The 25,597-nt window shown below is 31.6% G+C and overlaps 1 protein-coding gene across 3 annotated transcripts in view; it reads left to right on the forward strand.

The window, feature by feature from the left end:
* LOC100876912 (E3 ubiquitin-protein ligase Rnf220) overlaps window positions 1-25,597 on the forward strand; it is a 341,536-nt gene that overhangs the window by 108,354 nt on the left and 207,585 nt on the right. For 2 of the 3 annotated variants that reach the window (XM_076534797.1, XM_076534796.1), the window contains exon 4: window positions 12,522-12,659. The exons of the other annotated variant lie outside the window; for it this stretch is intronic. In XM_076534797.1, coding sequence (XP_076390912.1) covers window positions 12,522-12,659 — 138 coding nt within the window. The remainder of the gene's footprint in view (window positions 1-12,521; window positions 12,660-25,597) is intronic. 3 annotated transcript variants of the gene reach the window in all.

Consider the following 25,597-nt stretch of genomic DNA (forward strand, 5'->3'; position numbering starts at 1 on the left):
GCAGTAATAATACGCAAACAATATAGGTTGAAGTTGGGTAGTGAACAGGTCGACGTGACCGAGGAGAGTACCCCATTGCGCCTACTCTGTATGAAATATCAACCACCGTGAAACTTGAACGCCCTGAGAAACTTTGGCCCATCCTTGCTCGACTCTCGCTTTCGTTCGATCACCAATCTGCTGTCTGGTCGCCAGAAGTTCCGAGACTGAAAAATCTTGGGAATTTCTATCTGTAGTAGATCAGGTCAGGTTCGAGCATAAAGAAGATCAATCATTTGCTTAACATAAGGATATTTATTCCGTAATGCATTATTGTCTCGCGACCGCGCGTCTCTAAGGGCGAACAACGACTCTCTCCTATTCCTCAACTGTTCGACGTCAGCGAACGGCGAATTAAAAAATCTCCTAAACTAATGATTTTTTCGCATAAATAGATTAACACTTTTTTGTAAAGAATATGAAGGAGTATCAGCTGATGCAATGAAAAATATATGATTCCATTTAAAAAAACATTAATGATCTTCATACGTCCTTTACACGACCACCTACAAACAAAAATATACCACCAACATATGCCCCTTTCAAAACCATTCAACTTCATCTGAAACATTGTTTGCTATGAGTAATAATAATGACATAAATCTAGATGGCAAAATGTGGTGAGCCACCCTGTATGTGCCAGAGAGATGATAAAAATAGGAATTTGTTAAAATCCCTAATCAATTAACGTGATGAAAAAGTATTTAAGAATGAATGTTATAAAATAAAGCAAAAATAATCCGCGATAATATCGTGTTAAGACAAGCTCGTTCGTCAACGAGGAATTCAACGTCAATATTCACTGAACTATGCCCGAGTGTATCAGGCCTTTGTTGCGGCGTTGCTTTATGAAAAAGTTGTAAAATTAATAAAGAATCCAACGACCTATCTCGTCCTCCTCTTCTCGTTCTCGTTTTGGCCAGCTCCGACCATCTAGAGGGCTGCTGCCGACTTTGAATCATGAATATATGAAAATTCTAACGAAGCGTCTTATTTATTACGGACATTGTTACGGTACACGTAGACGATACTTGCTTATGTTATGAGATTATGTTACGTTATAAATATTGAGTTGCTTTAGAATGGGTATCATGAAAATTGATGTTGACATATCGCATCTGATTTGAAAGATTGAGATACCTTGGTATAACCTTGAAATATTAAAGATGAAAATGTGGGGTTATTGAAACAAAAAAATATTTTAAGTTATTTTAATATATAATTTTGAAAAATGCAAGGCACACAATATTCAATTTAAAAGATACTAGAGATATAACCTTGAAAAGATGAAGGAAAAAGTAAGTCTTTCAGTTTAAAAAGTATCACAAATCCTTCAGTATAAGATTGAAAAATTAAAGACGACAATTTGTTCAATTTAAGAATAATTGGAAATCACCTTGATAAATTGGAAGTGAAAATGTAATATTCAATTTAAAGCGTGCCGGAGTTGCCCTTAGAATGACTTTAAGTAACTCAAAATAAAAAAATATAGCATTTCATTTAAAAAACATACTAGCAATGGCCATACTATGATCTTGAAATATTGCAGATAAAAATGTAAAACTTAATTTAAAAAGTATAAGGGATACCACGGTTTGACCTTGAAAAATGCAACATTCTCTATCTTAATATAACTTTAAAGAGTTCAACCAAAATTATAGTACTCCACTTAAAAAATATCAGGGATACTTTGAGTATGACCTTGAATCATTGAAGTTCTAAAGGAATTTTAAATATAAATGGTAAAATAATAAATGATCATAATAATTTTCATTATACAATTTTCTAATAATTCTAAGAACACAATTTATATTTCACAATATTACAATTTACTATTTACAATGATTATAAGATTGTAATATTTCGCACTAGTAAGATTGTAAAATAGAAAAACTCTAAAATTACAAAATCGTAAAATTATAAATTTGAAAAATAATAAAATAGTAAAATTGTGTAATTTCAGAACTACAAGATTGTAAAATAGTAAAATTATAAAATTATAAAAATGTAAAATAAGAATATAGTAAAATTGTGTAATTTTAGAATTGCAGGATTGTAAAGTAATAAAGTAGTAAAATAGTAAAATTGTAGAATAGTACAGTTTTAGTGTTGCAGGATTGTAAAATAGTATAGTAGTGCAATTGTAGAATTGTAAAGTTGTAAAATAGTAAAATAGCAAAATGGTAAAATAGTGAATTAGTAAAATAGAAAAATGGTAAAATAGTAAAATAGTAAAATTTTAGAATTGCAAGATTGTAAAATAGCAAAGTTGTAAAATTTCAGAATTGCAAAATAGTAAAATTGTGAAATTACAAAATTGTATGTCTGAAAAATTGAAAATTTTAGGAATTGTTAGATTGTAAAATTATCTTACTCTAAAACTTAAAAATTGTATAATTCCAAAATTATGAAATTGCCAAACTGTAGAATTATAAATTTGTAAAATTAAGAAATTGTAAAATTACAATTTTAATTTTATAAATTTTCAAAAATTGTAAACAATTTTACTGTAATATTCCACATAAATACTAATGATAAGTCTCTTTATATTTATATGGCATCACCCACCGTTCACATCAAGCGGCACCTTTCCCAAAACACTCATTTACAAAAATGTAAAAAATGTACTTTCAATACTCTAAAATCGTACGTAAAATATACAAGTTGTCATTAATATAGGGATGACTTCTTGCCGTGATATGCGCAAACTTGGCATACATGTCGGATTCTGTAGCCGTAATTGTTAAACTAATATTGAAACAGACGATTCGGGAGCCACCGCTTTTATGTCCCCGTTTGTACTGGCGGACTTCCGCCGTGGGATAATACGGTTAACCACGCTGGCCATTAGTCTTTCCACAATCGATACACGCCGGCTGTTACAGTGAAAATCGACGTTGATTATCATCCAACAACCTCGATGGCTCTCGTCCACTTTTCTGCTCTTCATTTTCTACCGACTTTAAAACTAATCGAAGAAGCGATATCATTATTTTCGCGTATTACGCGTTTTTATCTTACGGAACGGACAAATGTCGCATATCAGTAGATAGGGTGGGTCAGTAATTTATTTCTATTATTTATAAATGTTGTATGTAAAACAAACGAGAGGGAAAATAGAATCATTATATAATAAATTAATGTACTTAATTAAGCTGTCAAATGGCCGTTGTACAAGTTTCTTTACATTAATCTAAAAGTTTCTTTAAATTTATTTAGTTGATTTTTTTGAAATCTATGATTTTCATCGAGATGGAGGATTAATTCATATTTTGTCGTTTATTTGTTTTTAATTTTTAAATGTGCATTTTACGCCGATATAATAATGGGTTTAGTGTTAATAAAATTGAATCATTGAGAAATATATCTAAAATAATTAATATCAATGACAATAAATTATTTCAAATTAATTATTTAAATCAATAACAATATTTATTATTTAATAAGTAATTATATCTTTGTATTAATGTAATTCTTGAAATAATTGAAATTAGTGAATTTAAAAGAGGAATGTGGGACGAGTCAAAATAATTTTTGGTCAATAATATTTTTTAGTCCAATTGATTCAATTTATTCTAATACTTGAAGTAGAAATTGAATTACGAAAACAAGTTCAAAAGAATGTTATATTCGACTACCTCCAGTAAGAACATAGAGGTTAAACTGTACATATACAGGGTGCGGCGCCAAAATCCGGACAAAATTTAATTTAATTTTCTCGCCGTCATATACTTATTGCAAAGTTCGCAATTGGCAACCAAATAACTTGAAATATGTATAAAACAGTCTAACCCTCATAATAGTCGCAATGTCCAAACCAAGCGTAGAATATAACCGAAGAACCGCGGTTATCGAAAGCATTCGCGCAGGCCGCACAGCGACAGAAATTATTCGTTACTTCGGGTACCCGAAATCGACTGTATACGATGTCATGAAAAAATATGTGTCGGAAAAATGAAACGTAGGTTTTACAACACCATCCAGGAAGACTGACTTAAGGGAGCGTACTGTCAGAACACCCGACATCGTTCAATGTGCTCAAGAATTCTGACCTCCTAATAGCCCGGTTTAAATCCTTTAGATTATTATGTATGGAGCGTTGTTGAAAGGGTTACCAACAAATCCATACATCCATACATAGAATCATTGAAAGCCGTTATCAAGGCAATATTCGCCGATATGGACCGTGAGGCATTAAAACGGGCCTACAAGCGCTTCAGACTAAGATTGGAAGCAGTCATTCAAGCAGAGGAAGGATATATTGAATAAAAGGGTTCTTTATAGCTTTATTAACAATGTAGTAAAAAAAAAAGTTGTAAATATTTCCGTTTTCACAAAAAAAAATATGTTTGAAAGTAATCTTTCATTTGTCCGGATTTTGGCGCCGCACCCTGTAGATACATACATGACCGTATAAAGGCTGTATGGAAGCGCAGGAAATTCAAATCATGTGAATTTAATTTCACGTCCACCTCTAATAATGAAAAATCTATTTGTCGTTAATTTTCTGTATATTACTAATATTACGTTTACGAACAATTGAAAAAAAGACGTATATTAAAATTACTCTTTAAAACACGTTTGAAGAATATACATTACAGAAATGACTATTACAAATAACTTATAAACACATTTATTACAAATAAATGAATGTATTGCAGAGAAGGACAAAATATTAACTCGTATTTATTACAAATTACAAATAAATAGCAAAGTATTTTTTATAAATAAGTTATAAATAAATGACAGACGAATGCGCAAGTATAAAGCATTGTCGAATTCCATAGTTGCATAAATAATTTTTCGGAATACCGAAATTACCGCGTTTCATTTGGCATGGCCATTTAAATTGCATTATTCCGTCTTTCTCTAAAAGTAGTTTCTTTGTCACAGTGTCGCCTCTTGTTATATCTACTCTTTGACAAGCTCTCACGCCAAGAACTGAACCAGCTAACTTGCCGCAACACAATCCACTCTGCTTCCAGTTTGAACGCCTCGCCTTCTACCACTTTTCCACTTCGTATCACGCTTCTCTTTCTTCGACGCGTTATTCGCGTCAATTTTGCGAATACCGGCTTGTTTTTCTATACGTGAGCCATTCCACGTTAAAACACGTTAATGTTACGGTGTCCAGTTATATGCGATAATAGTTAATAATTTTCATTATTTAAGGTTGTTAATTTTAGACAGATTATATACAAACTGTTTTTTGGCTGGTGGTACAATCGGAATCTAACGAAAAAATAAGGCAGAAATGTAGAATACAATTTGTTAACTTAAAGGTAGAAGGAAATATAATTTTTGAAATAATAAAGATTGAAATATTATAACTATATTTTATACTTATATAAATTTACATTTCACCAAAAGGTATTTAAACCATTTAAACGATCTAGAATAAAAACTTCATTTTAAATTATTCCTTGTAATGAAAAATAATAAAATAAATAATGAATACAATTTAAAGATCAGTTTTAATTACAAAAACCATGTTGAGCACTACATTTAGCGGAATATTATTCACACTTATGCTGAAATTAAAAATGAGATTGAAAACATAAATTAATTTTTTATTTTAGTGAAAAGTAACATAGATAAAAAAAAACCATCTTCATAAATATTTGAATTTAAAGTAAGAATCTAGTGAGATGGTGATTTAATTGACGAGAAATGTTCATTTCAATGTAATTGATACAAAATACCCATTTCAATTTGATTAAAAAAGAATATTCATGTAAGTACGGTTTATAAGGGATATTCATTTCAATTTGATAGAAAATATTTCTTTCAATTTGAGTAATAAAATATTTGACTATTAATTTAAATTTGATTAATAAGAAGTATTTTCATTTCAGCTTGATTGATAAAAATTAATTGTAACTTTGTTGGTAAAGAACATTCATTTTAATTTCATTTGAACATTCATTTTAAAGAAATATTCGTTTAATTTTGCTTGATAAGAAATATACATTACATTTTGATTGATATGAAGTATTTATATTTACTTGTTGTAATTATCATTTTCTTCGCCATGAAAAATCATGAAAATGAAGAGATTATAACTTCACATTAAAAAAAGTGTAATATAAGGGACAGATTATATATTTTATGAAAGTCCGTCTACTTCTAAACCGTACACACGAACAAAAAACAAAGTTCAATTGGAAATGGGTTATAAAGATAAAAGACTTGAAAAAGACAGGAAAGTGGAGGTTTCCTAACATGGCAGACGAAACGATTCGAGAAGCGCGCGATTGTTGGGCATCGCGATCACGGCAGCTGACAGTCGATCCTGCGATCTTAATCTGGTCAACGTACTCGCGAGAAGAACGAAGAGAAAGACAGCGATAAAACGTGGGGTGGACGAACAGAGAACGAGGGGAAAAAATCGGTAGCTGGTTGATTGGGAGGAGACGGGAATCCGTCTGTCGGTTTATACGCTCGAGAGACCGGATCAAGAAGCTTGAATAATTCATTGAGAAAGCGAGACTCCTCTACTTTAGCCTCAGTGCAAGCACTGACGTTGTTCCTTTCCTGTTTCAACTGTTCGTCCCCTTGTGTCCCCGTTGCCTCCACTATTCTTGATATCCTGTACAGTCAACAGCAAATCTGCCTTCCCTAGGGAAAATTTGACATCCGAGGGGGAAGATCTCGGTTCATTTGCCTCGTCAATAAGTACTTTGGAAAGGAAAACCTATAGTAAATTGTTAATAAATAAAACAAAAAGTGGGAGACTTAGGTGAGTACGTTGAGCAACCAGAAGTTGAGGACATAGAAAGAATTATTAAAAATTCAATGTAAGAATCAAACATTGAGCTATAATTGCGTCAGCAACCGTATCAATTTTCTGTACACAAAACCTCGTTTTTGAAACTTCATTGTTACAGTTTATAAGCATTTGTAATTAATAACGAGTTAGCAATTCCATTTACCGAAAGAAGATAAGTAACGTAAAGATTTTCAAACAAAGTCCTTTCGTATGAAAATCATACTTTCTTCCCTGAGGCTATGGCAAGAATTTTTCTCGAGTCCGAAGAGAACATTTTCTCTGTCAGTGCAGCCGTGAAACGTTCTTAGGTCCTTAAGAGCCAGAAGGTGGAGGCAAAGAAAGGAGCCGTCTTTTGAGGTTCTTTTCGCTGCCTAATTGCATCGAGTGTCTTAATCAGCATGTAAGCTACCTAAAGTCAAAGGTTCCGAAGAGGGGAAAACGAGGAGAAAGGAGCTTCTCGTCGTTCTGCATCTCAAAGGATGAATTTTAAAAGTGTGTTAAGCCGCTGGCATTATGCCCGCTGTATTTATCCTCCTCGAACATGAATTTAGATTGTGGCTTAGACGTATTGTGCCTCTACTCGTTTCTGCCTACGGGATCAAAAAGCACAACTTATACTTTTCCGCGTTCTTCCCTTCTTATTTCTTGTTAGCAACTTTACAGACCTTTAGTAAAGACTTTATTGTTAGAAACTTTATTATAACTATCATTATACGTATACGTAGCACATATTACGTATAGATATATTAGGCGACAGATTACTGAGGCGAAGTGTTCAAATACCTTCGCTATTTCAATATTTATTTTTATATTTTGTGTACAATTTTTACTTTTTATTATATGTATTATTGTTAAATAAATTATAATAAAATAATATAGAGTATATTGTAACATTACTTTCCTGTATGTAGGTATCGGTTGCGTCGATCACGTTGTGCAATGCGCGAGATCCGTTTTTATTTGTTCTTTCTCAAACGCGAACAGAATCGTTTTTTCGAATAGTAACTATGCCAAACGCGTGTTATTTTTACTGCTGACATTTTACTGATTAAAATGAGACCAAACACGACGTAATTCGATGTATATTTGTTTATAATAACTTGTAGAAGTAAAATCTTCAAAGTAAAGCAATAGAAGACTACGATTTCGATTATCAGACGTATCACGTGATTATCCGAATAGCACCGAAAAGAAACGAAATTACTCGAAGTGTCATTATTTGTCCATTTGCTGCGAATCTTACTTCAGTAAGGAAATATAAACAAAACGCTTGAAGTCACAAGTAAATATGTTTTGAATTACGTCGTGCTTGGTTTCATTTTAACCAGGAAAATGTTACAAATATGTTGGTAAGTGTTTCAAACTAAAAAATCATAATTAAAAATGTTTTACTCGTGCATTAGGATTATCCTACCGATATTGTTACTGTTTGTTCACGTTCGGTCTTTTCCGTTGTTCGCTGTCTTTTCTACATTTGACGAACTTCGGCGAGTGTCGAATGAAGAAATTCGAGATGAAGAAAAGTTTAGATCCAAGGGATTCGCTTTTATCGAGACTTTAGATTAATACTAAAAATCTTCAGATAACTGTGTCAATTTTGTACTATTTCAAACGTGTTAAATGAATATTTTTATTATTGTAGAGTGTTGGATCTATTGTAAATAGATTTTATTAACAAATTGATAGCGAGGTAAAGAAACGCTGTAAAATAGAACAGTAGTTCGTTGGCGAATTTCAGACACGAAAGATGCTTCGAGAAAGTTCGCGAAATTAGAAAAACGATTTAAAATGGCGGTTGTGCGCGTAAACGCTATTAAAGTATAATTAATTTAAAGTATTGTTGTTATTAGTGTTAAATTTTGTTACAAAAAATGAATAGTTTTGTATATTTATTTAATCCTTTGATTTTATTCCTATATTATTTAATAACTCTTATTGTTTTGTACAGTACATTCTTTTCTTTTGCGTTACATCCTTTTACGTTGTTTTTCGTGCAAATCCTGCAGTATTATAGTATAAAGATAATATATTGTAAGATTATAATAAAAATATCTGCATTACAATAAAAATATTTCCATAAAATTATTTTATCTGTAATTTTTTATTTTACTATAATAATTTGGTTTGCCACTGTGCATTATTTAAATAAGAATCGTGCTTCAGATTCATCTACCATTTGAATTGTCGAATATTTGAATACGTGGAATTCACATCGGTTTGTTTCAGTGCTTTATATCATTAAAAGAGATAATATTTGCACATATCGTTATCAGGTGATCGTACTTTTCATTTCATCGATATGAATTTATATTTCGGCGTTCTTTGACCCACAGAGGACGAAGGGAGTCTTTCATAATCAACCGTCCGGCACGTGCTGATTCCACACTAGAAAGCGATGTAATAATCTCATAAATTTAACGAGAGTGCACTCGTATCGGTATATTAAATTGTAATAAATGTCAAAGATACAAAGTATTTTGAGATTGTATTTGTTCTGGTAGTATTGTCGGTCCGTTTCATCTTAATTGTCTCAAAATAGAGGGTTGTATCAATACTTGTATAGTACGTAACGATACGTACGTAATTTTTGATCGATATTTTAATTTGTGAGTATATTAAAATCACACAATCTAAGATTTTTACGCTCGTATAATTAAGAAATGGATATGCTTTCATTAGGGTGGCAGTTACTAATTATAGATTATCTATAAATTCAATTATAAAAGGGATTCTTCTGGAATATCATTTTATTATTAATACAAGAGATATTAGAATACGGTGATATTAATAGTCTTCGCAATAAATAAATGTCAATTGTGTCTGATTGAATAAATACTAGTATGAAATATTGAAAAAATTATAGAAAATTTCTTATGAGACTATTTTTATTTTTCAACAATATTTGTTTAAATAAATAGATATACAAATACACATTTGAAATAAGAAATACAAGAAATTAAAAATTTTCTAAACAAAACTATCTGAGTGATGAGAAATCTTTTTGTGTAGAAGTGCCACAAAATAAAATAATATTTATTAAGTTGAAAATGTGAAAAGTTAAAAACTCAAATTTACAACATGGAAATACATGTTTGAAAGTTTAATGTGTAACTTTATAAAGTTATAATTTTGAACATTTTTAAATTTTGAAATTCTTGAATTACATAATTTGTAAATTTGAAAATTTAAAAAAATGCTACCAGAAGAAATACCTTGAAAAAGGTTAATACACTTTAGTACATAAATTTTCAAAATAAACGGTTGCATATGAGAAGAGTCTATTATAAACAAAACTACGCATTTTTCTACTCATTCTCTTGAGACCTGAACAAATCTCGTTGCCCCGGTAAAAATACAACAGCGAAAGGATTGAACGAAAGAGTTTGCATGAATGTGTATGTACAACATATTGCACCCTTGCGACAAAAGTGACGCAACGCAAATAACGCGATTCTCGAGTTATATCGAAAATGTTATAAAAGATATAAGTGATCGAATATAGCCCTCTAATTATTTCTTAATTTATCTCTTTCTAATATGTCTTATTTATTTATTATTAATTTAACTTATTATTACTTTCATTACTTATGTTATTATTTTTAGTATTTTTGTTAGTATTTATTTTTTTCTAAAACATCCCATTTATTTATTATTAATATTACTTATTATTGCTTTCATTATTTGCATTATATTTTTTAGTATTTTTATAATTTGTATTACTTACTACTTAATCGGTAGAGACCAATTATTACTCTTCTTAATTCACACAACACTATATCACATTATACAAATACATCAAACTATGAAAATAATAATAACGAATATATATAAACAAACTTATATACACATATGCACACGATATATACATATGTATAGTAAGACCCTGTTTAACGCTATTTTAATTTTACGATATAAAGTTCTAGTTGTAAGGTGAAATGGGGTAAGTGTAGACTGGTTTTTGTAAAGTTGCTATTTAAACGTAAGTATTTTCATTCTGCTATTTAAATACTTAGCGCTGTTGATATCGTACGCGTTGCACAATTACTACTATTTAATTAATATTAACTAGGACCTTAATTTTCCTTTTGCATTTTGATTTTGATAGGAAATTGTTTAAAATGTCAACTACTCTGTACTTTCCCGAAAATGGGGTAAAAGCGTAACTTGAAGTTAAATACTTTGAAACTTTATTTCATGTGCAATGGGGCAAGAGCAAAATTATTAACAAATCTGTTGTAAAATGCTTTTTACTTGCATTATGCAAGTACTCTATACTGCAAACAAGTACTATTAGCTGAAATATAAAAGGGGATTTAGTGAAACAAAATAAGGAAATAAACATACTAAATGGAGAAATTTCGCTCATATTGTAATAAAAATAGCCTGTGTACGCACTTGCCCCGTTTATGAACTTACCCCACTTCACCTTATTAATACAAAAGAAGAATAATGTAAATTACATCTGGAGAAAACCTTTCCAACAACATATATATTTACACAGTTTATACATATGTTTACACAATTTATGTTTATACAATTTACACATATATGTTCATACAAATAAAACACATGTCGATATATTAGGTTGGGGAATAAGTTCGTGGCGTTTTAACATTTTCTTTTTTTTACAGCGACATTTTGCAATTTACAAGGGGTTATAATATTCATTCGATAGAGTTCTTTCAGCTCTACAAAACTGTGTTAATCGTTTTTTTCAGTAGATTCATTCGTCATTACTATTGAGACTTAGAAATGGAATATCAAGAAGGTAAAAAACAGCACTTTCGACACCTGCTCTTCTTCGCTTTTCATCGCGGCCAGAAAGTTGTGAAAAGTTGTGAAAAGTTGCTGAAACAGGCCGGGATATTTGCAATGTATACGGAGAAGGTGTCATAGGTGAGTCGACAGCACGGAAATGGTTTGCAAAATTCAACCTAAGGTTGGGCAATAAGTTCGTAGCGTTCACTTCGTGAGGCACCCAGGCTTCCAATTTTTCGACAAATCCCATTGAATGGAGATGATTGAGAATAGTTTTGTGGTCACAGTTCATTTTTTCGACCAATTCACGACTAGTTTGAAGACCATCCTGCTTCACAAGTTCTCGGAGACGCTCTTCGTCGAACTCAGAAGGTCTTTCGCTGCGGGGCGGGTTTTCGACGTTAAAATCGCTATTTTTGAATTTTGCAAACCATTGCCGTGCTGTCGACTCACCTATGACACCTTCTCCGTATACATTGCAAATATCCTGGGCTGCTTCAGCAGCTTTTTGGCCGCGATGGAAAGCGAAGAAGAGCAGGTGTCGAAAGTGCTAATTTTTACCTCCTGGATATTCCATTTCTGAGCCTCAATAGTAATAACAAATGAAACTACTGAAAAAAACGATTAACACAGTTTTGTAGAGCAGAAAGAGCTCTATCGAATGAATATTATAGCCCCTTGCAAATTGCAAAATGTCACTGTAAAAAAAAGAAAATGTCAAAACGCCATGAACTTATTCCTCAATCTAATAGTTTATCATAAAGTTTAATAGTTACATGTATCTAATAGTGTTTATATCTAATATGAATTGAATATGTAATTATGTTCATAAACAGTTTGCTCCTCGAACTTTGTGTCACTTTGGTCGCGATAGGTGTAAGGTATAATTATATTGTAATGTGATATATTTTGTGATGACGATGACTGATGACCATTGTTATGTGGGTGATTTTAGTGGGGCCTGTGTTCGGGGGCCGATGCGGCGCGGAGGCGCTCGGGCTGGGGTTAGGGTTGTCGCTGGGCCCAGCCTACAGGTTCGCTCTGCCCCCGGGACTCGCTGCCAAGACCACCCGCTGCCTTGTATTCGACCAAGGTAGGCCTACCAGCCATCTTCGTTATCCTTGCTTTATTATCATTGCTCCCAGATACAACTATCATATGTATACGCTTTTAACACTGTAACTATCCCGTGTTTAATGTACGCTTACTCGGAAATTATAAACGAAGCTGAAGAATAAATAAACGAATGATTAAATTAATATACACGCTAATTCCTTTTCTTGGTATATCGGAAAATGTAAATGAAATTGAATGATAAATAAATAAGAGATAATATTAATATACACATTAAATCCTTATCTTCGTTTATCGGAATATGTAAATGAAGTTGAATAATAAATACGCAAGAAGTAAAATATACGCGTTAATTCCTTATCTTGATTCATCGGAAATTGTGAGTAAAATTGAAGAATAAATGAACGCGCGATGAAACGTGCGATAAATTAATATACGCGGTGATTAATATAATTTTCATTTCTAAATTTTCTAACGTTCACTAATTTCAAAATTCCTCGATTAACCATTGATGTGTTCATGATTTATTGTTAACCGATTCAAGCCTTGTAATGTACACTTTTATATATTTTTTTTTAATATAGAACTATATAACAAGGTTGTTTTGAGACAAAGTAGCTTTATTAAAGCTTTATTACAATCTGTAATACATTTGTTCACATAATGAATTGATATTACTTTATGTTTTACCATTCTCTATCTCAAATTTCAAGATAAGTGCATTATACATCCAAAAGTGTTAAAAGAATAGAATTTTATAAATTTTTATCATGTGGCAATCAATTGTCTTGTTATTCAATTATTGTAGTCTGAAGTGAAAAAGAAGAAACAAAGTTCTATCTGGGATTGAAAAAATGTATAAATGCTCTTCTAACAAATACATTGCTAACATATTAGACAGCTTTAATATCTGCCAAGAGATTTTATGTAACTTCTGTTTACGCTTTTAATATCAAATTTATTGCGTGACATTAATTATGCACCGATTTATTTCTATAATTTTGACGTTTTCATGATTTTACGACTTTAATGTTTTTACAGTTTCATGATTATATGATGTTACGATTTTATAATTTAATAATTTTATAAGTTTATAATTTCAGAATATTATAATTTTATAATTTTACAATTCTGCAATTTTATGATTTTACAATCATACAATTTTACAACTTTACAATTTTACAACTCTAAAATTTGATAAATTTATGATTTTACAATTATACAATTTTAACATTTTAAGGTTTTTACGGTGACACGATTAAACGTATACATAAAAAATGCGACAATAGAAATTTTTGTTTATACCAATGAGTAAAGATTAATGAGATGTGACCGCGGTTAACGAGTACACGAGCGACGTTGCGCGTCCTCTAATCGACAAATCACGTTAATCCTTTACGTCGTCAAATTCTAACGTTTCCCACCAGAGCACTGATATATAGTAGGCTTAACAAACTTTGATCACTAGGCTAACGTGACGTTGCAGGCTGACAAGATTAGCCAAAAATTTACTGTTATCTATTTGCTCGATCATTTTGCGAGAAATCAAACAATTGCAAGTATAATAACTCGAGTGCAGTGATATTTCGGCGTTGGAAAGTAACGATTGATAATTAAGAAATTCTTCTGGGGGTATCTGGGGAAAAATATCTATACAATTAGGATAGTAAAGGTTTAAGATTAAGGTTTAAATTCAAGGAAATACTCCGAGCATGTCTTTTGCGGGATTTTTGGAACCTCTGATGAGAAATTGATTCTTTCTGTTGGTCCTTGTTTATCTTACATTGTTTTGACAGTAGATTTTTGGTTTCCAAAAATTTTCAAAAATACGACTTCATAATTATAATAATTTAAAGCCAAAAAGCCAAAATTTTGTCACATATTTTTCAGGCATGTGCCTCACTATACTTATGCATATAGCTGGATTTTGCAATTATGCTTCAAAAACTTTTTAAAACTTCAAGCACTTATTTGTGCACAAAATTTCTATTACAATTCGTTGTGCAAAATCGAATACTTATTATAATTTCAATGACAGATATTGTTCTCGAGAACAATAGTTTTGAGAATATATCCGAAATACATTTACTATTATTTCCGATACAGTTGGAATATTTGAAAGAATTCGGCAATCACTAATTCGAGGAATGAATGCCTGCATTCTTGCAGAGGGAGAAATTTTCGAACATTTTTTATAACTGTCATGACAAATCATAAATATCTTCAAAAGCATATGTATATACATATTTTCAGTAAAGCATTTTCGGACATAATAGTTTAGATTATCTCAACTAATTGTTATGTATTCCATCACAGTAGTACGTAGTATAAATTTGGTTCTATCTCTCTAAAATAATTTGTAATATAAGTTTCATCCTATTTCACTACAATAATATGTATTATGAGTTTTATTTTATTTCACCACAATAATACATAGTATAATTTTTGTCCTATTTCACCGCGATAATACATACTATAAACGTTGTCCCAACCTTTCTGGACACTTTGTATATAAATAAGATACTGCAGCAACACAGAATCCGTATAACATTATAAAAATTGCGACGATCCAACACGATGCCCTTAAAACCTGATTTCCACACAGTGCAACTGAACATAACCTTGAACAACCAAGATTAGATAATATAATCACGTATTCATAGCAAACGTTTACCCCGTCTTGAACACGCAACGAAGAGACCGTGTTATAAGAGGGTAGGCAGTACAACTGTAACTTGCACCACATTCTCAGTTTCGCTAATACCGCATTTGCATTCGATCACATGTGCACTCTCGAATCAATACCACCACTATAAATTGCTACTGTAACTATGCTATGGATACTAAGGTTCGAAGAGTTCTAAGATTATCATAAAATAAATTGAGCGTGTATATTTCAAAAAGTCTATAACTGTTGATTTCCTCAATCGTATTTTGACATGTCGTGAGATTCGCGCCCTCTCGATATGTATCTTTGACACGTAGTAATGTACATATCTCGGGTAACGTCTCCCGGTACTACACTAAAGCAGAAAAAATGAAAGATATTCAGATTTGGAAGATTATCTGCATTCTCAAATCAATAGATAAAAGTTGCAGCAAATTAGTAGGTCAGAGTAAGTCGTCAGCTGATTGTGGTAGCGAAGTGCTCGAGATCTTAGGAGTACGAGAATAACGATAATGGGGAGAATCGTTAATGTGTTGGAAGACTATTGTTGATGAGTTGAAGTAATACAAACATAGAGTTGCAGTAGATTTATATTCTTGTTGTGGTAGGACTTTTAGGGCAGTTCGGTTGTATCGAAAGGCTTAGCAGGACCCATTGATCCCTGAAATCCAGCTACAAGATCGACTTGCACGTTTGCACAGACTAAGCCTACGAGCTACGCTCATCTTCGTGTCCACAAATCTAACAAGACCGATTGTAAACGAGCTTGTGCATTCGTCAGGTGACTCTAGGCTGGTTAATGCCGGTAATATACAGAGGGTGTACATCAGGGAGCTAAGCACCTGCGAACAATCTCAACGCTCCAACGCTATCGTTAACAAGGAAGGGGCATATTCTATAAATAAGAAATATCTGCTCAGTTTATTAATTTTTAAATAATTCAGTTATATTTTTGTAGTTTTATTATCAAGAGTTTATTAATACTTTACTACTAATAATTAATTAGTGATAATTATTTTACTATAATAGAATAATTTTGTGATTTTGTATTTGTAAAAAATGTCTGATATCGCACAAAATACTAACGAATAGTACAAAATATAATACATGCTACAAAAATGTACAATTTTTAAATTTAAAATTTCAGAAATTTAGAATTGTAAGTTTGATATCTTCCAAATTTAGAAATCTTGAAAGTTTATAATTTCAGGGTAGGCTAAGAGGTTAAAGAACCCAAAGTTCCACAATCTCCATAGATCACAAACTCAAAAAGTTAGACTCAAACTCAAAGTCTTTATCGAAACCGTAGAAAAAGATGTTACAAACGTGTTATCTGGTGTGCATGATTTCCTGTCTCAAAAGCTTGTAAATTATGCATCGGTGAAGCAGAAGCCGGGTGACTCGCTGCTCGAAGAACGCGAGTTCAAAGAAAAGAACAAACGAGTGACTCGTTTCGGCTTTGCCACTTTCTTCGATCGCGTCGCGACGCTAAAATGACATAGATCCTACGAGAACGGAGATATTATTTTTCATAAACGCGGCATAAATGGTCGTTTCGCATGATTGCATGGGAATCCTGCGGGATGAACGCCGTCCTTGCCTCCACTCTGTTCGAGACGAACAGGGTAATTCCGACGATCCTATTTAGTTCCCTCTCTGTTCCTCTTCTATCTAACACGATCTTAATATACACTTCGGTCGAAAATATTACCAGTATAAATTCCCATGACATTTTCCTGATATCTTTGTCAGCACATTGACCACTTCGGTCTTTTGCGACCGACAAATTCGGTTAAATTAATTAATTATGGCAGAGTAAACGAAAGAAAATTGAGGCACATTTTATGGAAAAAGAAAACAATTGTTCAGAGCTTTTTTTGATATAAAGAAATTGAAAAATACGTTACGCTTGAATTATTCAACACTTTAACTTTTTGTGAGTTAAAATTGCATATTATGTTACATTTCTTTTTTTATTATTTTTTTATTTAAGTTTTAATTTATACCAATTATAAAACTTCACACCAATCAAAATGACTGATTTTGTAATTTCGTTTAAAAATTCTTCATATCACATTTTTCTTTCGCAATTACATAACATTTGCAGCGACAACTAAAGTTATAATGTAATAATTTTTATTTCTGTCTTATTTATTCACAGTTAAAATGATTTTGTACAATGGTTACGTATACCAACAGTAGTCATTTTGGCTGGTATTTCTCAAAGTGAAAAAGTTTTCTATAATCTGTTTACTAAATCCGAAACTGTTAGAAATTCAGATTTATTGATGTTTTGTTACGAAATTTTCTCGAACGCAACATTTTATTTGGCGTCACCACAGAAACATAAACATGGCCGCAATGTAACGTAACATAGTCATCACTGTTTCACACGGTCATTTTGTGTAGTATAGCCCTTGGAATAGAACCTAATTCTTTTTTTTATAAATGGTAGTATGATTGAAAATCTTTTAATTATTGCCAACTCCAGAAATGGCAGTATGATTGAAAATCTTTTAATTATTGCAAAAAACGAACGATATATTAGACATGCATTAAGAATGTCACTTTTACCGGACAAACAACAAATAAGGTTTTAAACCACCCCAATTGAGAACGTTTTATTTCCAAAAAAGGGAATCGACCGTTATAAAAACAACATGTGCAAACAAAAGACCATTAGAAGTAAAACAGTCGTTGGCCTAAGTGCTAGGGCGTTCAAAAGACGAAGAAGACTACGATTAGCAGTAGAATGAGAAAATCGTTGAGTGCACGGAATGCTCAATTTTATATCTGCTATCATCCATTTTTGTTAATTGTTTATCGCCAATAAAGTCTTCAGTGTGTTAAAGAATACGCTCTTATCCTTACAATACCAGTGAAATGCTGAGATATTGAGGATGGTGAATTGCCTCTTAGGCAACTTAACACAGTTTCTCTAAACAGAGAAGTGCAACAGAGTTCAACGCTAATTACACGTAAACAATACTACAATGTGTTAATGCTGTTCTCTACGAGAGTACATTGGAATGAAGTTTTTGACGATTAAATTATAATTTTTCCTAAAAATGTGATAAGGTGAAGTGGGGTAAGTTCTTAAACGGGGCAAGTGCGTATATAGGCTATTTTTATTACAATATGAGCGAAATTTCTCCATTTAGCATGTTTGTTTCCTTGTTTTGTTTCACTATATCCCCTTTTTTATATTTCAGCTAAGAGTACTTGTTTGCAGTATAGAATACTTGCATAATGCAGTAAAAAGCATTTTATAGCAGATTTCTTAATAACTCTGCTCTTGCCCCATTGCACATAAAATAAAATTTCAAAGTATTTTTAACTTCAAATTACGTTCTTACCCCATTTTGGGGGAAAGTGCAGAGTAATTGTGCAAAGCGCACGATATCGACAGCGCTAAGTATTTACATAGCAGACTGAAAATACTTAGTCTAAATACCAACTTTACAAAAACCAATCTGCACTTACCCCACCTCACCTTATATATATACTTTAACTTTGATAATTTACTTTTTTAGAAAATAAAATATGTAATTTCCAAATGTTTCCAATATCGTATATTAATGCAAGGAGGTGCTCCTATGGTGCCTAAACTACTTGGCGTTACCTTTTATTTAACGACGTGAAGGTAAAAAAGTGCGAATTAACACATATGAAAGCGATCATTCGATTGAAACGGTGAGCTAGTCAGTAGAGTGAGCCACTATAGTATGCTATGTAATCTACAGTGACATTTACAAAAGTCACTATAGTGGGCATACAGAGGTTATCTGCGAAAATTAGTGCGTGCCTAAGCGGTTAAACGTGGAGCTAGAATTAATATTCGATAACTTGTGAGAGTATAAATAAATTATAGAAACAAGGATTCGAAAGGGTTGTACAGTAAAGGAACTCAAGGAAGAAACGGGACCTACTCGAATTCGTTTACTTTCTATTGCTACGTTTTTATCAAGGGATGAGATCATTATGCCGTTCTTTTCTCCACCCCCGTGTAACGTCTTGCATCTCGCCACCTTTTCGGCCAACAACCCCTCACTCTTCGCTCCCCCTCTCCGTCAGTTTGCTTCTCGCCTCTTCTCGCGACAGTAATTTTACTTAATTAAATTCCGTTCTTTCTGCCTTTGCTACTACGACCCCTCTGGCCATACATATCCCCATCCTTCTATCGCCCTGCAAGGATCGTCACTGATTTTTCTCCTCTCTCTTCTCACTTCTCGCCAGACCCTCAAACGATTTTTCCACGATCTCGAACTCGTCAAGGCAGACGGGACAGATACTCTTTTCACTTTAAATGCTCTTTTTAGTTCTAAACTGTTAATGTTTAATGTTTAACAAACTATAGTGAGTGGACAAATTATTATAATCAAACAAAAATTTTATACTTTATAAGTTTAACAAAACATATATTTAAAGAAAAAACATGACACTATTCATGTACTTATTGTATTCAACATAAACTAAAGACTCACAACACAAACACTGCTATTGAGTAGATCAAAATTATTATTCAGAATTATTCGGAATCACGTTTTTAAATATTTTTGTTCAGTTACCATTCCTTACATTTATACCATTACATAACAAAATTCAATTATCACAGAAGGAAGAATAACTTAATTAAATATCTTTAACTCAAAAATATATTTTATAATATATTATAAAATTGTATAATATATTTTATAATTACAGCCCAATTTGTAAGTTAGACAACATCGACAAAAAGTAATTTTGAAAACTAAGATATAAGCGTTCACCGAATACACATTTTATTTAATATAATTCTATTGTTAGTGATAAAAATATATATTCAAATCTCCATTTGAGGATCACAGGAGTTAACAAACAATCAAGAAAAATATATAATAAAAGAACGAAAATGAACAAATAATAAAAATAAACGAAAAATGAGAGGAAATGAAAAGATTGAAATAAATGATAGAAAAAAGCGAAATAAATTTAGCAGAGATAGCAAGAATAATTCGGATATAAGATGTAGCAGTTGCGAGTAACAAGATGTCAGCAAAGCCATAAACGAGGGAAAAATGTCCGTCGAGTAGGTTTCATTGGATAATGTTTGCGGGTACTCGTTAAACGACGTAAGAATGAAGGGTGCAAAAGAAGGGTAAGGGTGGTCTCGATGAGGACTCGGGGGGCTTCTTATTACCACTTCATCTGCAATTAACATTTATGGCCGGCATCTGCCGGCTGGAAAAACTAATTAAATATTCCGTACCATTTCGGTTAGGGGTGCTCCTTTAGTTACAGCTTTGGCTCCTAAGAATAAGGAGTGCAGAGACGTGAAATAAACAGATAAGTGAAAATATTTTATTTGAGGGAAACTTTGTCGATTAATGTCTAATGTTATCGAGTATCTTGCGAATTATGAAAATGAGGACATGAATGGGAAAGTTTTTTAAGTATATTTGTTTGGATATGCTATTAAATGATGTATTATAAATTTCATTCGGTTCAAGAACACGTTTAACTACTTTTGGTCATTTTTAAATTTGTAAGCTGTGAAATTCTTGAATTTATAAATTTACTTGAAAAATTACTTGATTTCCAAATTTCTCAATTCCTAAATAACAAAATTCTTAACTGTTACCTCGTAAAATTAAAAATTTATAAATTTCTGTTTTTTCGTATTTTTAAATTCTGAAATTACAAATTTCCAACTCTCCAAATTTTTAGTATAGCGAAATATGAGAATTTGCGAATTTGCAGACTTGGAAAATCGGAAATTGAGGTGAAGTGGGGTAAGCGCAGACTGGTTTTTGTAAAGTCGGTATTTAAACGTAAGTATTTTCAGTCTGCTATTTAAATACTTAACGCTGTCGATATCGAACGCGTTGCACAATTACTACTATTTAATTAATATTAACTAGGACCTTAATTTTCCTTGTACATTTTGATTTTGATAGGATATCGTTTAAAATGTCAACTACTCTACACTTTCCCGAAAATGGGGTAAGAGTGTAACTTGAAGTTAAATACTCTAAAATTTTATTTCATGTGCAATGGGGCAAGAGCAAAATTATTAAAAAATCTGCTGTAAAATGCTTTTTACTGCATTATGCAAGTACTCTAAACTGCAAACAAGTTATCTTAGCTGAAATATAAAAAAGGGGATATAGTGAAACAAAACAAGGAAACAAACATACTAAATGGAGAAATTTCGCTCATATTGTAATAAAAATAGCCTATATACGCACTTGCCCCGTTTACGAACTTACCCCACTTCACGTTATTCAAATTTATGAATCTGAAAATTTAAAAATTTGACCATTCAGAAACTTTATTTTAAGAAATTGAGATTTTTTATTTTTTGAATTAAAAAGTTAGATATTTAAGTTCCTGTAAACTGAAAAATTTGGTATTTTAATAACTTGAGAGCTTAGAGGAATATAAATTTGTAATTTTTAACATTTAGTATTTTTGCATACAGAAATTTAGTTGTTGGGCAACTTGAATATGTAAAAGATGGAAAATTTTGAAATTCAGAAATTTCAGTATATGAAGATTTGAAAAGTTGAAAAATCTTTAAATCTGGGAGAAGATTCTGAAATTTGTGGATGTAAAATTTGAGAATTGAAAAGCTATAAATTTATGAAAGTTGAACGTTTCTAAATTTCAGATATAAGATAAATTTATAAATTTCAAAAATAAGATAGTTTACGTCCTACATTTCTTATATTGCAGTCCATATTTTATTTGATTTCTAGCCCCTACCTAGATATCCCAATAAATATCGCGAATGACAAACATTGCTGCTGTTTGCAATAAATCTGCAAATTGATCAGTAATAAAATGTGTAAATACATAAAATTGATTCTGCAAGTACACGGGTGTAAGCAAATATTGGTAATATAATGAACATTTATTGTATGAATAAAAACGAGCAAATTAAATGTTATTAAAAATTTGCTGAATATTGTCAGATTGTAAATATTGGAAATAAACCTTGCTTTTATATTGGACGAGGAAATTAAAATATTTCGGTCATGATTTCATCCGATACACATGCGTCAATCGCAGTCAGGACGAATCTGAATTTTTTTTTAGAGGAGTAAGATGCAGAAATGAACTAAAAAATTTGAAAAGTTCAATTAATTCTTGGAAGATAGTTACATTAGTTGTTTGATCAAAATCAATTCATTATTAATACTGAACAACTTGATCTTTTTACAGTAAATTATTTAAAAAATTATGTAAAAAGAATTAAAATAAACATTTTTTTTTTAGTGTTAAGGTGGTTGTATAGCAAACATGTTTTATTATGAAATTTATTTAGAGTTCAAATGAATGTAAATAATAATCGTATTCATACACTGTTAACATAAAAACAAAAATTTGAAAGATCTTTGAGGATTTTTGAGAATCTTGGAATTTATAGATTTAAGGTTATGTGATTCTGGTAATTTGGGGATATCAATATTTGGGAACTGTAGAGCTTCTTAATCTAAGGATGCAAAGTTGTACGTCCTTTAGGAGGTCTAGGAAATTTAATCTAGAAATATAGAGTCTTAGGATTTCGAAGATCTAGAAATTTGGAAATTTGGAATTTGAAAGTTTAGAAGTTTAAAAATTCGAAGGATTAAGAATTCAGAAATTTATACATTTGAAAATTCGAAAATTGGAGAATGTGGAAATTTACGGATTTGAAGATTTAAATTTTGAGAAATTGGAAATTTAAGAATTTGAAAATTTGAAGATTCAGAAATTTATAAATTTGAAAGTTTATAGATTAAGAAATTTGTGAATTTGAAAATTTGAAGATACAAAATTTGGTAGATTTGAAAATTCGTAATGGTAGAAATTCATAAATGTTAGCAACTGTGAATTCTAAAATTCTGAAATTAAAAATTTGAAAATTAAATTAAAATTAAAAGTTTGAAAATTTGTATATTTGAAGTTTCAGTAAAAATTTCAAATTTGAAGATTCAAATATTTTTTCGTATTAAATTGCTTGAAATAGCTTGAGAATTTGATAATTTTGAAATGTAAAAATTTGGAAATGTGACAATTCAAAAATTTCTTAAAAATCTCGAAATTAAAATATTTGTGAAATAAAAACTTATCAATAATAAGTGTCCTTATTGAAAAGAGGTATATGTTGCACTACAGCGTGTTGCACAAGGGATATTTCCCTATATCGCTACACAAAGGTCCTGAAAGAAAAAAGATGATTCGCAAAGAAAAAAGAAGTTGAGAGAGAAGTTGTAACAAAGAGAGCGGTTGTAACGTAAAACGGACATTAGACGGTTTGATGGTGGTTATTACTGTACACTGTGGTGAAATGGAGCGACGTAAAGAAAAGTCGTTAGCGTGTGTCGAGTGCAGCGAAATGTTTCGGCTTGAGAAGAAGTCGTCGATTAAGCCGCCATCTTCCGTGTCGGTAAACCGCGGGAAACGTTTTGAAAGCTCTCTCGCGACTACTCGACCCGAGAATATATAAATTTTAACGACAACCATGATGTTGCTTCTTTAATTTCCCTCTTGGTCAGTTTTCGTCCTGTTATTATTGCATTTCCTGGTACAGCGTTCTTTTCTGTTCCGAAGACGCTGTTGGCCTCTCGTCAAATCGTGTTTCGTTCTCACGCAACCTTTTTCTGTGTTTTTTATGCAGAAACTACCGAAATGGTCAAATTTCTTTTTTTTTAAATAGTGGTTTATAGTCGCATCAACTACCCAGGTTATTAGCGACTGTTGACCAGTTTACGGAGATCAGGTTATGGTCGGAAGTGGATGGTTTGACATAACTTTTTCATAGTTGGGTGAGGATTCCTATAGTTTTACAATATTTTAGGTATATGTCTTGATACGCTGTTGATATGGTTGCTTCAATGAGGTTGTTCTTGATGTTTAATCTTCTGGCGTGGTTATATTTTCTGCATTCAAATATTATGAGTTGTGGTCATGTTGCATATATCGCGCCTTCTGGGGAAACCGTTTTTGAGTGAGTCAGTTTCGTGTGTTCGGTCCTAATTCGGGTTACTGCCACTTGATTTCTTCTATTGTGTTTAGGGTTAGTTTTTAAATCGTAGAACTTGTCGAGTTGTTGATGGATTGAGCTGGCTTTGTATTTTCTCCATGTAAAGTCCCATGACTGTTTTAGTAGTGTCGCGATATCATTATTGATGTCCACAGAGGTGTTTAATATCGGCTGGTTTTCTGTGACTGTAGTCGTTGCAATTTTTACCTGAAAGTCGGCCATGGTGTTTCCGTAAATATCCATGTGAAAAGGAGCCCACGCTATGATTACAGTTTTGTTGTCTTTGGTTAGTTTATCATATTTTTCTTGAATTTCTAAGTGCATTTCAGTGGTGTATTTTATGTTTTGAGTTTTCCGGGTGGTGGAGACGGAATCCGAGAAGATAATGAACTTGGACTGAGGAGATCTGTTGACAAGGTTAAGAGCTGATAGGATTGCGTACGTTTCGGCTGTATGGATACTATTGTAGGGGTGTAGACCATAACTGGACGTTTCTTCTTGAGTGAAAACAGGGCTTCTGTTCGATAGTTGTTTTTTGAACCGTCAGTGTAGATGTGGGTAAAATCAGGGTAATTACTGCAGAGGGCATTAAATATGTGAAGTTGCAATAGTGCAAGTTTATAAATTCCTAAATTGCTAAATTTCCATATTTTTAAATTCTGAAATTTCAATTATCTAATTCTTCAAATTTTTAAGCTCCAAAATTTCAACTATCTAATTCTTCAAATTGTTGAATTGTGAAATTTACAAGTTTACAAATTTCCAGATACTTAAATTTATAAATTTATAAATAACTTTTTTCCATGTTTACAATTTCACAAATTTCAAAATTACTAAGTTCTCATATTTTAAAATTCCGAACTTTGAAAATTTGTTAAAAATCTAAATTCCTAATTGCATAATTTCTAGTGCTTGAATCTTCAAATCCTAAAATTTCAGGTATGCAAATTTTTGAATTGTCACATTTCCAAATTCTTACATTTAAAAATTATCAAATTCTCAAGCTATTTCAAGCAATTCAACACAAAAAAATAAAAAAGTGATGTTTCCAATCATTGGATGAGAAAGGAATTTCCTCTTTTTTTTAAGTACAATTCGTAAAATGAAGAGGACGCGAGTTATACTTAAAAGTATAGTCTTTTATAACTTGTTATACTTAACTTGTTAACTTGTTATACTTAAAAGTATAACTTAAGAGTATAAGTAGTATTATATATAAAAATGTAGTAAAACGCAGTCTTCATTTTTTAGACACAATTTACGTCGTTTTATAATACTTCAA

This window comes from Megachile rotundata, chromosome 8 (genome assembly GCF_050947335.1).
Source record: "Megachile rotundata isolate GNS110a chromosome 8, iyMegRotu1, whole genome shotgun sequence".
Lineage (NCBI taxonomy): Eukaryota > Metazoa > Arthropoda > Insecta > Hymenoptera > Megachilidae > Megachile > Megachile rotundata.